The sequence below is a fragment of the Gigantopelta aegis genome, chromosome 11 (assembly GCF_016097555.1).
Source record: "Gigantopelta aegis isolate Gae_Host chromosome 11, Gae_host_genome, whole genome shotgun sequence".
In the NCBI taxonomy this organism is placed as follows: domain Eukaryota; kingdom Metazoa; phylum Mollusca; class Gastropoda; order Neomphalida; family Peltospiridae; genus Gigantopelta; species Gigantopelta aegis.
The window spans coordinates 34,136,921-34,152,627 of NC_054709.1; the positions used below are offsets into that span (position 1 = coordinate 34,136,921).

The 15,707-nt window shown below is 33.3% G+C and overlaps 1 protein-coding gene across 1 annotated transcript in view; it reads left to right on the top strand.

The window, feature by feature from the left end:
• Nucleotides 1-1,403: 1,403 nt before the first annotated feature.
• LOC121385414 (homeobox protein Hox-B4-like) overlaps nucleotides 1,404-15,707 on the top strand; it is a 19,316-nt gene continuing 5,012 nt past the window's right edge. The window contains exon 1 of the mRNA XM_041516085.1: nucleotides 1,404-1,902. Within this exon, the coding sequence (XP_041372019.1) occupies nucleotides 1,542-1,902 (361 nt within the window). The 5' untranslated portion in view covers nucleotides 1,404-1,541. The remainder of the gene's footprint in view (nucleotides 1,903-15,707) is intronic.

Below are 15,707 nucleotides of genomic sequence, written 5' to 3' on the forward strand. Positions count from 1 at the left end.
TGAAAACATAGCACAAACTATCCACACGTGAAATATCGGTTTCCAACAATCTGTTTAGTTTTTTTACAGACGTTTGTGACGAGAAAAACAAAACAATAATACAAATAACTACTGCAACGACGACGATTATGACGATGATGACGATGTTCAACATCGTAATTATGACAGTTTTAGTTAATTATAATAATAAGAAGAAGAAGGAAAATAATAATAATAATAATTATTATTATTATTATTATTATCATCATCAACATTATTATTATTTTTATTATTATTATTATTATTAAATACTGATTTAATAAGTAAAACAAAATTTTGTTATTGTAATTCATATATTTTACAAAACTATTTTATTCAGTACTAATTTGTTTTGTAAATATTATCTGGTATATTTATTTCAGTTTGAAATAGTGACTAAACAGAAAATCATTGAATTATTGAATGAATAAGTGTGTTGATGATTAAGCGAGTAAGTGAGTGAGTGAATAAATGAATGAATGGATGAATGAAGGAATGAATGGATGAATGAAGGAATGAAGGAATGAATGGATGAATGAAGGAATGAATGAATGAAAGAATAAATGAATGAATAAATAAAATAGGCAATTTTATGTCAAACAAATATGAGTACCATGAAAATTAATAATTAAACTTGTCAATTAAATAACAATAAACATAGCAATGAACATGCAAAAAATAAATCATTTTATTCCCAGCATTTATTTCTTATATTTATTTCACTGTAGTGTGAAATATGTTTGATTTCTAGGATTATAATTTACCGTCTGTATTAGCATTATTACTTGAAATATTAACAACAAAACCCGAACTAAAGATGTAAATTAAAAGTGCCACTTTCAGTTTTGTTCTCTGGTTTGAAAAGACTTATCCAACACTCAGTGAATACGACAGTTTGACAAGATGTTAATTTCTTTAACATTTCGCCATGAAAAGTTACCATCGATCAACGAACAATGACGAGACGTTGTCTGCTCGTAGGAAGCGAGATGTCCGTATTTTCATTCCTTTCATCTTACCGTAAGTTTCCCATCAAAGCGACTCCCAAAGACAACATGAAAGTAACAAAAGGATGACACAATTATTACACCACGAATGTCTGACATAGAGAAAAATCTTCTTAGACCTCACTTTCGGCTACCTTTTGACTAGGGGTGTCGGTATTCAGTGGTACACGAAAATACGTTCAACGGCACAGTAAGAATCTCGCCATAACCACCTGCAATGAATAGAGAGAAGTAGAGAAAATAGAATGTATTTAAACGAAATTTTGTCAGCCAAGAGTAATTTATGCGATTTATATGGTTATACAAATAATTGATGTCAATTTCATTGCCGGAAAATGTTTCAATTCACGTGTCTCTCTCTTTCAGGCGAACGTAAACAGAAGGAGCGCCGGCGAGAAGATCATTGGCTACGGGAAAGTCACGTGACCCACTAGCGGTCGAAACATGCACCGATAATCGGCAATAGTAAATTTTTCGATCGGCTCTCAGAATGAAATAAAGTTTGGAATTCGAAAGATGCAGAAGGGTTATTGCGACCAAATGCCGACGTTTCAGGGCTACTTTCCGAACGAGAATGGTGGTTTCAAATACGAAAACTCGTTCGCTTACGGAAATACTGCTCCGGATAACGCGGGAAGTTATTACGGACAGTCGAGCTGTGCGGTGCAGAGCCACCTGACTTCGGCTAACCCCGACAACTGCCCTACCCTCGGAGATTACAATGACCAGCCCTACAGCAGCTCGTGCATGCAGCCCCAGGGGCTATCCTGTGGGCCGGGACTCGCCATGCACCCTAGCCCGCCCCAGTGCAAGCAGGAGATTTATCCGTGGATGAAGGAGTCTCGACAGAACGCCAAACAACGGCAGAGTTTAGCAGGTAAGAATGATGTATTGGTCTCGACTCTCGCCCTGACTCGCTAGGGCAATAAAACGACTTCTCTGTTACGCAGTTTAATGGCCCCGGCAACAACGTCCATAGCGCTGTTGGGGTTTTAGGAGTGACACCAATAAATGAACTAGATTTTATGGCTTTTTAAAAAGTGTGATTTAAAAAAAAACGGTTTAGAAAGAAAGAATTCTTTTAATCCTTTTTTTTTTTAAGGCGCGTAAATGATGAATGCGATTCGAATTGTTTCGACGCGTTTGCTCCCGAACCCGTTCCTGGTTGGGTTTTTTTTTAACGGAAACCGACGAATGACCTGTTTTAAAAGTTTACTACGGTTTAACTCCATCAATCTTCGTGTGGATTTTGCTTGTCAAACTCTCTTTAAAATGGAACAAGTGAAGATAGAGAATTTAATCAAATCTGTTTTGTGTCCAGTGGTGTCGTTAAATCCAGGGCGGTTTTGCGTTTCACGAACAAATTGAGTTACGAGTAAACACTAAAATATAATATAATTAGTTTATCATTGTTTACGTTTGGAATGGACTTGCTGTGTATTTTAGTATTTATTTTATAAACACGGGAGCATAAATAGATTAAAGTGAGATGGAGATGAATAATTAGTTATAGGAGTACATACACTTTATAAACCAGTATAAACTTAGCAATTAATTGTATTTAGTTTAATTTGTTTAATTATTACTATTATTTATTTATTTATTTATTACTATTATAATTATAATTTTGTATTATTATTATTAGTAGTAGTGATATTTCTTGCATTATTTGCATTATTTGTATTTGTATTTTTGAATTGTGTCATTCTTTCATTTTCGTTCTGCAAACTTAAGAACAAAAAAGAATAAATAAATAAGCTGTATAAAAATATAAACATGACACCTAGCACTTCAATATTTATTGTTAATACTTTCATTATTGTTTAGAGTTATTAAACTCGATAATATATATTATCTTTATGTAAAGATTAAATAGCTAAGTACGTTTATGTTGTGCTAACAAAATATATTTCATTTGGGATTGTAAATGTCGAAATGTATATTTTATTCGTGAAAGTAATTTTTTAAATAATTTTTAATCAGTAAGGTAAAAATAAATATTCTAAAGAATAACATTTTAGTAAGTATGTTGTTCATAACAAAATTAAAACAAATAAATAATTAGTAATTGTTTTAATTTATCTTTAAATTTTGTAAGCAAGGATCAAACACATTTAGTCATAAAAACGTCATGATGATGTCAAATAATAATAATAATAATAATAATATAATAATAACAATAATAATTGTATTTATTATTTAATAATATTTATTTTATTTTCGACACGCATTACCTTACATAATCAGGTATATTTTCTTTTAATAAATGTTTTATTACTAGAATATATTATTTGCATTACTTTCTAAACATCTCAAATATTACTGATCCTCCAGTCTTATATTAATAATTAAATAATATTATTTTATTGACAGTATTAACAATAGTACAATATATTTTAATTCATTATGTTATTATTGATGTCTATTTACTACATTCACGTTGTTTCCAACTAAGGCATACGAAACACCAAGTAACCAATGCGAGGCAATCGACATCAAACACACAATGCGTCAATTTCAAGCTGTGTTCATTTCGTTTCCGACGAAATATATGTATTATTTCTCTCAAAAAGACGAACTAAAACGCACACATGAATTAACTGTATTGCGTTTAACAGTTTCCGACGTGGAATAAAAGTAATATAAATTAATGTAAACTATACCAATTGTTTTCGAAATAACTAAGTAATAGCTAGAGCATTTATAATATAATATATCAAATAGTTTTTGAAATATGAGTTTAAGTTTTGTGGTGGGAGTGTGTTGTTCTCTATCCAGTTACGTTCACTCGAAACATTATTAAGATACACCCAAACTGTCAAACGACAACATTGATTTTTAAAAAAAAGAAGAAGAAAAATAAAAATTAGTGTATGATAGTGTCACATGATGTACATAAATCATGCAATATAAATACTAGTATATGTATACAGACGTTAAAAACTACAGCATGCGGCCAAACGGCCTACGATACACTCCAAACCTTTAAATTTCTAAAATATTTAAAAGCGCATTGTGCTAACTGCTAAGTAAAGCATAATTTAATATGCGTTTATTATAAAATACAATACTTGTGCTAAATTTGATTTGGGTTATTCAGTAAAAGCAATCATAAAATTGTTATACACTAATTATTTTTTCTCTCTTGAACATGGTTAAAAGAGTAGCGGCCAACAGTTTAACCAAGATGGCAGAACACAGAAGTTATTTAAATTGGTTCATAAGTAATAAGTCAAGAGAGTTAGAGCTTATCATAGAGGCTGCATCCAATAACTTCATTTTTAAATCTGAACAGAAATTACACGTGATCAATTTTTTTTAAATCATCTATAATTGTCTGGTTACAACATTTACAAATGCGACGATTTAACGGGGATATTGGCCTTGTAAATCTACCAATTTCAACTTCCAAGGGTAAAGTGCCGCATCGAAATTTCGCTAAAGTGCTACGTTGAGATATGTGTAGGATAAAGTGAACATAGGCTTCTACAGAGAGAGAGAGAGAGAGAGAGAGAGAGAGAGAGAGAGAGAGAGAGAGAGAGAGAGAGAGAGAGAGAGAGAGAGAGAGAGAGAGAGAGAGAGAGGATGGGGAATTATTGTACAGCGGCTATTTACAGTAATGGAAATTAAATCATTGTTTTATCATTTTAATGTTCATTTACATGTGTGTATTCTAATCATATTAGTTATTATAATGCAACATTCACATTAAAGGAGCTGTCCGGAATTTGCAGCCATTGTAGGATGTGTCCTAATAAATGTCATACTCCCAGATTCGCCAATTTCGAATATTGAAAGCAGTTGGCCAATTTTATTTTAACTTGGCGAAATAATTTCATGTAATAACTGATATTGTGTTATAAATTAACTGAGGTTTTTTTTTGCAAATTTTGAAGTTTCATAGAAAATTTGGCGAAAGTTTATGCTCACCCAAAGCTAGCCGTGTAACATAGCGTTTTTAGCGATTAAATGTACATATTAAATACATTTTCTAAGTTAGAATATTAATGTCTGTATATCTGATATGTTTGCGGTCGTCTACTGATATTTGTAGCACTCATTATTCGTTTTACTTCGTAATATATATATTTGTTCGTACGTATGAAATTATTGGAAGGTAAAATTGCGGTTTGCGCTACTATAAACTTCAAAAACACACCAAACACCTTGTTTCTATAGATACTGATATTCTAAACAGGATTTAAAATGTAATGTAATTTTAGTCATCAAAGAGGATCTCTTAAGTCGTAAACATTTTACAATGGAGGAAAATTCTGACCAGTTCCTTTAATACTGACTTATGGTTATTTTAATCATTTTAAACTTGCCCATTTTTAGAGGTAATGTTATTATTTTTATAGTTTTTATTATTATTATTATTATTATTATTATTGTTATTATTATTATTATTATTATTATTATTATTGTTATTATTATTATTATTATTATTATTATTATTGTTATTATTATTACCTATCAACATCATCATCATCATTGTTAATATCCTCAGCAGTTTAAGTTTATTACATAGTAATATTTTAAATTCCAAATCGACCATGTTTAGAGAAAAATAAAAACGTCAACACCGTTATAAAACTAAGGACAGTTTAATTCGTTTCGGTCATAATTCAGTGTAGCAATTTAGACATTTACACGATACAAACGGCGAATGCTCCTAAAGCATCATTGCTGGCAAGTAAAGATGTCAGCAGCGCTATTTATTGCTAATGAACGGAAAGCTAAGAGTTCCTTTTCGCGAGCAGGTCAATTTCAGATGATTTAATATAGTGCCAATTGCTCGATGGCCGAGTCGAAATGAAATCTGTCAAGGAAACGACGCTACAAAACTCAACAGATACTTGTGTGTGTGTCTATATTGGAAAAACAAAAATGTAACTGTATTGGGGCAAATTATATTCGTGTTTCTTTTTCTTTTTCATTCTTTCTTTCTTTCTTTCTTTCTGTCATTCATTAATTTTATTGGTTGTTTATTTATGTATTTAAATATTTATTTATTTATTTAATTATTTATTTCTGTGTATATCTATCTATCTATCTATCAATCTATCTATCTATCTATCTATTACTTATTTATTTATTATTTATTTATTTATTTATTTATTTATTTAAATTACTTTTGTTAAGTTGGAGAAGATCCGTTGTTATTACTGCTGTGCCACGATTTGTATTTTATTGTCCCCCCCCCACCCCTCCCACCCAGCTACCTACCAACTCTTATTTTGAATTGTATCAATTAGATACGACCCTAGCCTGTCTGTCTATCTGTCTGTTTGTCTGTACAAATGTTTCCTTCTATTTTATCATTATACATATATATTCTATTCTCAATAACATTTGAACAATAATTTTAAAGACAGTTTGACTTAGAAAATATTAATCTTTAAATATTATTATGTAGTTTGATTAAAAACAAAGGATTATAATCTGTCAAAATCCTTACAAAATATTACAATCATAAATCATTAAACAAATATTTAGGATATTATTAAACACGTTTAAAAGCACCGTCCCTAGTTTTACCTCATAAAAATGGACACTGAGTCTCGTTAATGTACAAACCTGCAAAACACATTTGGATAAGGTTATAACAGAGACAAGCTAAAGTATGTGATGTTTAAACGGGTAAATACCATAAAAAAAACAACCCTAAAGCTTATTTCAGTAACCATTACCTCTCTGACGAACGTGCATTTTGAGGTATTGCAAAAACCTGGAATCTCTCCAGGTGTACAAATATTAGTATCCTAAATGATAAAATTTAAATGCTTCTAATTTAAATTATAAAAAACAAATAAACTCAAAAACGGCTTTAATAGTGAAAGATATGTCGTAATGGTTAAAAACTAGGGTTTGTTACTTTAATTTAAAAGTAATTTAGCTTTTATAGTTGTGAGATAAATAGGCAAGCGGATGTAAACTTGTTGTATGGTAGTACCCGCCGTGTAACAATTTTAAACAATTTATATAGATTTGAAATGTTAAAGATTCGGACAGAACACTTCTTGTTAAAGGGACCGTCGTGAGTTTGCAGCACTGTAAATATTAAATACATTTTCTTGTTTAGAATATCAGTCGCTGTATATTCAATGTTTTTCTGATTGTCTTAATATTTTTAGTATACCAAACTGAATTTGGTATCCCAATAATTTCGTATGTACGAAACAATATAGATAGATAGATAGATATTAGGAAATAAACTAAAATGTGGCCTAGTTCAAAAGGACGATAAGAAATAAATTTAATATATTTAAGATATTTTATGTAAAAAAAAGTAGATTTAATATGTAATTACAGTCGTTGAAGAAGAAATTTGTTTTGTTTAACGACACCACTAGGGTACATTTATTATTAATCATTGGCTATTGGATGTCAGACATTTTGTAATTTTGACAAAGTCAAATAGGAAACCCGCTACATTTTTTCATTAGTGGCAAGGAATTGTTTTATATGCACCATCTCACAGACATGATAACACATACCACGGCCTTTACCAGTCGTGGTGTACTGGCTGGAACGAAGGAAGGGAATGCACTCAACACATTTTATTTACGGTCATATGACGTCAGACATATGGTTAAGGACCACACAGATATTAAGAGAGGAAACCCGCTGTCGCCACTTCGTGGGCTACTCTTTTAGATTAGCAGCAAGGGATCTTTTATATGCACCATCCCACGGAAAAGACCGAATACAGTCGTTGAAAAGTCTTTGTTGATCGACATCATCTTAACAAACGGCGACTACTCAGGACATGCCCTTTAAAGTGATTATAAAATGTATCCCAACCTCCTACAAGGACAATGTGTAGGAATTAATACAGGGAGGGGTCAACATTGCAGCGAGCGAAGTTTATAGGGGGGGGGGGGGGGGTCCTAGTCATGCTTCTCGGGAAAATATATTGAAAAAAAATAAAAAATGTTCTTGAAATATATATATTAAAAAGGAGAAATTTATTCGAGTAGGGGAATTAATACAGGTCGCCCCCCCCCCCCCCCCCCCGAATACCCTCCTTACACACTCGGTTGGTTCCCTATACAATAACCCCTGGAGCCGCTCCTATAAATCAGTAATAGTGTCTAAACATTACCTTTATTTAAGTTCAGGGACAGTTAAGACATCGGTAACTAATCATTATTTTGTCTTAGACGCATCAAACGTCGTGTACATTTACAACACCCTTGTTTTAGAAAAACTGCATTCACAGACTCGGCAATTAGCGTTTATTGGCAGTGAAACAAGTGAACCGAATCGAAAGAGAAAGTAACAGAAATAAAAATCACAGTTAATAATTGATGTTATCAATTACAAATTGTATTTGATAATCTGGGATCTGATTTTCTCTTGAATTTTACTTTGTTCTCTTTCCCGTAAATAATTTATTTAAAATTATAAACAAAGAAGGTATGTTATTGAACAGATTATGTCGCAAATTATCCACTTTGTATGCATGTGTTTTGTTTAGTTGTGTGTGTGAGAGAGAGAGAGAGAGAGAGAGAGAGAGAGAGAGAGAGAGAGAGAGAGAGAGAGAGAGAGAGAGAGAGAGTGCGTGTGTGTGTGAGAGAGAGAGAGAGAGAGTGTGTGTGTGTGTATGTGTGGTGTGTGTGTGTGTGTGAGAGAGAGAGAGAGAGAGAGAGAGAGAGAGTGTGTGTTTATGTGTTTATGTGTGTGTGTGTGAGAGAGAGAGAGAGAGAGAGAGAGAGAGAGAGAGAGAGAGTGTGTGTGTGTGTGTTTATGTGTGTGTGAGAGAGAGAGAGAGAGAGAGAGAGAGAGAGAGTGTGTGTGTGTATGTGTGTGTGTGTGTGTGTATGTATGTGTGTCTCTGTGTGTGTGTGTGTGTGTGTCTGTGTGTGCGTGTGTGTGTGTATTTGTTTATTTGTCGGGGGGGTTGTTGGTGGAGGGATAATAAAAACATTATATGGAAGGTAGTGGCGGGTTGTTCCTTTTGTGTACATATGTTGTTGGGGGGGGGGGTGTTGTTTTGTTTTTTCTTTGGGTTTTTTTTGTTGGTTTTTTTGGGGGGTGTATATATAAAACACATATTTTGAGTTTTTAGTTAAGCAGAACAGAACAGAACTTTATTACACTCAGGGCCATCGTACGATGGTATTTGAGGAATACAAATATACATATATATAATATAAAAGCATGAAAATTACAGGATTTGAAAAACATTTCCTAAACTGTAAATAATGCAAGTCTTAGGTTGAACAGAAATGTTTGTTGATAGTACATGTGCATGTAGTTACAAATCTACTCAACTTCCTAATCAAAAGAAAGAAATGTTTTATTTAACGACGGACTCAACACATTTTTATTTACGGTTATATGGCGTAAACGTCTTAAGCAATTAAAGAAGTACTATACAGAAACTTATTATCATCAATACAACACTATACACTGTACACTACTCTATACTACACTAGTATGTATGTAGCAGTACACGGTAGCAGCTTGTACTGCGAATTGCAGGTACACGGTGTAATCACAACAGACGTTTTTGGATATACCTCACAGTGGTTTTAATGAATAGAATATGTACGATAAATATCAGCGCATACGTTCATAATGCATTTGTGTTAGCACATACGTAGACAGTACAGCAACATACCGACCTCGGTGGCGTCGTGGTTAGGCCATCGGTCTACAGGCTGCTAGGTACTGGTTTCAGATCCCAGTTGAGGCATGGGATTTTAAATCCAGATACCGACTCCAAACCCTGAGTGAGTGCTCCGCAAGGCTCAGTGGGTAGGTGTAAACCACTTGCACCGACCAGTGATCCATAACTGGTTCAACAAAGGCCATGATTTGTGCTATCCTGCCTGTGGGAAGCGCAAATAAAAGATCCCTTGCTGTCTGTCGTAAAAGAGTAGCCTATATTAGCACTTACGTTAATACTACATTAATATCGGAATATGTTACAAATACATTAATGTTAGCAAACGAATGTTAAAGGGGCATTCCTGAGTTTGCTGCATTGTAAGATGTTTCCGACTAATAAAATATTTCTACGATTAAACTTACATACTAAATATATATTTCTGGTTTAGAATATCAGTGTCTGTATATTAAATGTGTTTCTGGTCGTTTTAATATTTGTAAGAAACCCAAACTGGATTTTGTCTTCAAATAATTTCGTACGAACGAACAAATTATATTTTTGGAAATAAAATGAAATTTAATTTGTAGAAATATTAGAACGATCAGAAACACGTTTAATATAAAGCCAATAATATTTTATGCGGAAAAATATATTTGATATGTAATTGCAATCGTTAAAAAGTCTCTCTCAGTCGATAACATCTTAAGAAGTGCAGTAAACTCAGGAATGTCCCTTTAATACTGCATTAAAGGGACTTTCCCAAGCTTGCTGTCATTTTAGCATGTTGTCTACGAAGTAAAACGAAATCTACTACAAACATTAGCACAACCAGAAACAAATTCGATATACAGAAACTGATATTCTAAACAATAAACTATACTCAACTTTAGTCGTTAAAAAGGATTTGATATTTATAAATATGTTGCAATGGTTGTAAAAGCAGTTAGGACGTTGTAATTATAGTGAGAAATATACTAGTGTTTGTGGTTTTAGTGTCGATCTATATGTGGATTCTTAATTTTGTATTAGTTTTGCTCTTTAGTTTTTGTATGATTTGTTATATGGAGTTGGTGGGGGCTTGTTGTTGTTTTTTTGTTGTTGTTTTTTTACTGCATTGTTAGGTGTGGTTTGTTTGTTGTTGTTGGTTTTTGTTGTTTTTTGTTTGTTTTTGTTGTTGTTTTTGTTGTTGTTGTTTTTTGGGGGGTGTTTGTTGGGGTTTTTTGTTGTTGCTTTTTGTTGGTTGTGATATGGGTGAGTTCTGGTATTGATTGATTGACTGACTGACTGACTGACTGACTGACTGACTGACTGACTGACTGATTGGTTGATTGATTGATTGACTGACTGACTGATTCATTGATTTTATTTTTTTATTTATAAATTAATTAATTTATTTGTTTGTTTGTTTATTTATTCCGTGTTGTGTTCTTGTTTGGTTTGGGGGGTTTTATGGGGGATGGTATTTGGGAGGATGTTGTGGGGTTTCTGTGTGTTTAGTTTGTTTGTTTTGTTTTATTGTGTTTGATTTGTTTGTTTTGTTGATTTGTTTGTTCGTCGTTCAAATAAAGTTCTATATTATTACAGTTATATGCCTCTCTATCTCTAAAAACCTGAATTGCTTTTTTATCCATATCTCTAGATCTCGTGTTGTGAAAACCTTAACGATAGAAACTCAACAGTAACTGGTTTTAACAATGTGCTGAGGTGTCGCTCAACAAAATCATCTTCCCGCCATAATAGTTATTGATTGACAGTGTGTTTAAAGAGGCATTCCTCGCATTTCCGTCTCGTTCTTTATCAAACACTCGCAAACATACACCGACACAAAACACGTAACTCCTCGTGTCTGTTTGGAAATTAGTTGGGCTTTTTTTCTACTGCCTGTGTAAAATACCTCTTCAGATTTAAAGCAGTCTTCAGACTGTTTCGCCACTTCGGCACACTGTTTCAATTAGAAGGTAGAAAAGTATGTCACAGATCTGTGTTTAAAAAAAAAAAAAAAAAAAAAAAAAAAATCATATTTCGTTTAAAAAAAGAAGCCCACATTTCTGTTCGGTATGCGATTCGCGCTTGATAAAAATAGCGCCTCCGTCGGAAATCGCTTGTCGGAAATCACCGAAGCGATTCGAAAACGAAGAACGGCTTTTCTTGTGCTTTCTTTCATCGGCGCAGTCACTGATATACGTTGTTTATCGTCATGTCAGAGAAGAAAAGCTTAAATATGTACGACAGGCGAAAACAACACTATTGTAGACGATTTTAAAGATAGACCTCTCTTCAGAGCGCGCGCAGATCGCGAGAAAACAGACGCAGATTCTAGGGGAGGTATGTCTTCCATCTGTGTTTTTTAAAAATAGTTCTTTTTTTAAGACTACACTTGAAAAATACCCCAACTCTCGCCAACTCGACCACTACAGCTGTCCAAATCGTAGATCAACTTTATGAGAAAAGAAATAGTGCTTACTGACAGGGCCGGATCCAGGATTTTTTTTGGGGGGGGGGGGGGGGGTTAGGGATGTGATGACTTAGGGATTATTTCAAGTACACTTAAAAAGTATCTTAGAATGTATACCAAATCCACCCTACCCCACCCCCACCCCACCGCCCACCCTTAATATACTTACGGGAGACGGGTTCCCTCGTATTGTTGTTGTTGCTGCTGTTGTAGTGGATTTTTGATTTGTCGTTGTAACACTAATAGTGGGTAGTACTAAACCAAATAACTTCCGGCTGGGTCAACTTTTGATAGAGAAGTGAACACCATAAGTCCTGTGATTGGTTATAAATGTGAGTGTGTTGGTTGTAAAAAAAATATAGTTTCATCTGGGCAAAATATGTATGCAATTTTATTTCATCTAGTACCACTGTGTCAAGTAGCCTTATGCTTAAAACATATATGAGGTACCTGTAAAAAAAGTACTCGAATTTTGTGCGGAACTAGGGTAGTCATAGACGCTAGTACCCGTTATCTCAGAAATGAGCAGCTTGACCCCCATTTTTTTCTGATTCACTTTAAGGGTAAGGAGTGGTAGTATTTATATTCGTTGCGTTTATCTCGATTGAGACGCTGCAGGTAGGAGTTTTAGCCACATATGTTACTATTGTTGTCTATGGGATTTTCTTTGGCAGTATACACCCAGAGGTATTCCCGATGCTTATTTATAATTAATAGAAAAAACGATCGGTTGTGTTCAACCAATATGATGATTGATTATTAATTCCGTAGTCGATTGTTTAAAGAAATGTTGACTGTAATTATTCTTACTCTTTAGATATCTGCACGCATATGTAAATAACGCATACCGGTATAATAGCCCAAAATATACCCCCGCCAAACTATCCGGGGTATATAAACTGGACTAGCCCAGAATATACCGGTACCCTGGGGTATAAAACAGGCTAGCCCAGAATATACCGGTACCCTGGGGTATAAAACAGGCTAGCCCAGAATATACCGGTACCCTGGGGTATAAAACAGGCTAGCCCAGAATATACCGGTACCCTGGGGTATAAAACAGGCTAGCCCAGAATATACCGGTACCCTGGGGTATAAAACAGGCTAGCCCAGAATATACCGGTACCCTGGGGTATAAAACAGGCTAGCCCAGAATATACCTCTCTTTCATTTATTATTATTATTTATTTATTTATTTTGTATACAGGTTAGTAATAAAAAATGAGGGTTAGGGTTAGGGGTATAAAACAGGCTAGCCCACTTTAACCCTGGGTATAATTTGGTGGAGGTATATCTTGGACTGTTATACCGGTATATGAAATGGTATTAACATTTACAATAGGTGAAATTCTGGGGCCTTTTAGTACCATGGTGAATGTTCACAAAGGTAGAAATTGTCCTAAAATGCATTGAAACAGTCTCATTAAATAGTGGTGAAAGAAGGAAGGAAATGTTTTATTTAATGACGCACTCAACACATTTTATTTACAGTTATATGGCGTCAGAGTGGTGAAAGAAATCAATTTAAGTGGTTGAATTTTTTATTTTTTTAAAGTATTTTCGATAACACGTGAATGGGGTACATCTATGCCAATCAAAATAATGATTTCAAATCGTATAAACAAGAATTAAAACAAAACCTCTTTGAGCAATTCGTACAACAGTGGTTCTCCGACATTACAAACTCTTCTAGGGGTCAATTTTATACATTATTTAAAACAGAATTTTACTTCGAAACCTATTTGTCGAGATTTTCGTACCAAAATAAATGCTGGATAACTAAAGTGTGTACGTCAAATTTAGGATTACCAATCGAAACTGGAAGATGGTTTAATGTTCCTAGAGAAAATAGAATATGCAAACTTTGTAATACTGATATTGGAGATTGTAAAAATTATAATATTGAAAACATTAGAAAAAGATATATAAAACAATATTATACAATTAATCCTAGCGTTTCTAAAATGAAATGTATGCTGTCATTATGTAATGCACAATTATTGAGAAAAAAACTAGCTATATTTATCAAAATATTATTTAGTCTTGTCAAATGACGTTTCTCCGTACATTTGAGCTATTGTGATTGCATATCTTTAGCTCTATGTTAACTATAGATACTTCTATGTTGATCCCTGGTCTTGTCATGTATGTTAATTATGTATTTGAATTGTCCTGTCGTTACACATTGTAATGTGTCTGAGTGTTGTTTGATAAATCTTTAAAATCTTAAAATTATTTCAATGTGTGTGTGTATATATATATACATATACATATACATATACATATACATATATATATATATATATATATATATATATATATATATATATATATATATATATATATATATATATATATATATATATATACACACACACACACACACACACACACACACACACACATATTTTACATATTACACAGTTGTATACCGGCGATCGAAAGTAGATCGGTTAATACAAACCGATTACGGTAAAGTGAAATTAAAACCGCTTCCAGCACTAATAGCCGTAATGGTGTTTGTTCATGATACCTTTTTGCTGACCGCACTCGTTTCGCAATACAATAATTGCAACTGACAATGGTGTGAGAATACATTTCTTCTACTGCAAATAGATTACTTCAGCGTATGAGATATGAGTGTATCGTACTGGTAAAACAGTTCTTTTCAGTCCAGTGCAGTGTTAAAATACATTACTTACACGTGGACAGCTTCGCGTGATTTACAATCACCTGCACATGCGAGGTTTCGTGTCTATGTTAATGTACTCATTTGCTACGCTTGAACTCTCGTGGTAAATTTCTACATGTTTTATCGCGTGTGACACTAAATTGATTTCTGATAGGGACCATTAACCGATTTAGCAAGTTCGAGTTGATTGTTACTTCTTTTTGTGTGTGTGCATTTTTACAACTTAACAAAATATGCAACACATTTTATTATTATTTGTTTTTGGAAGAAAAAAAATTGACATTTTATTTAGAAATAAAGGATATCGCTTCATGACCTAGATCATTGACATCTATTTTGCAACGTCATAAAAACCTATGACCATAAACTCGAGGTACCAATGGCCATATATATATATATATATATATATATAGATATAGAGAGAGAGAGAGAGAGAGAGAGAGAGAGAGAGAGAGAGAGAGAGAGAGAGAGAGAGAGAGAGGGAGGGGGGTATTACCAGAGTGTTTTTCGGTATTGTCAGTATCATATATTAGGAATAAACATTGTATTATGCGAGCCTCTGGCTTAATTTATATCTCATTTGCAAAGTTATTAAATTCTTAAAAATATGTGATCTTAGAAATATCACATACTTTGATCGAATTGAAAATGTAAGATATTATAGCCTCCTGAACTAATCTCTAAAAAAAATATACCCACCGAAACGAAAGTGCGTTTCTTTTCATACTCAGTATAGCCAACAGAATGGTATTGCGTTAAATTAGGCGCTTCGTATTTATCACGAAACGAATATATCTCATTTACGTCTCTGGCGACGGTTTAAATACGTGTTTTGATTACGTATAATACGACAGACCGCAGACTCGAATTAGGAAGTAGCATTAAATTAATTTTACACATGCTTTAACTAGATGC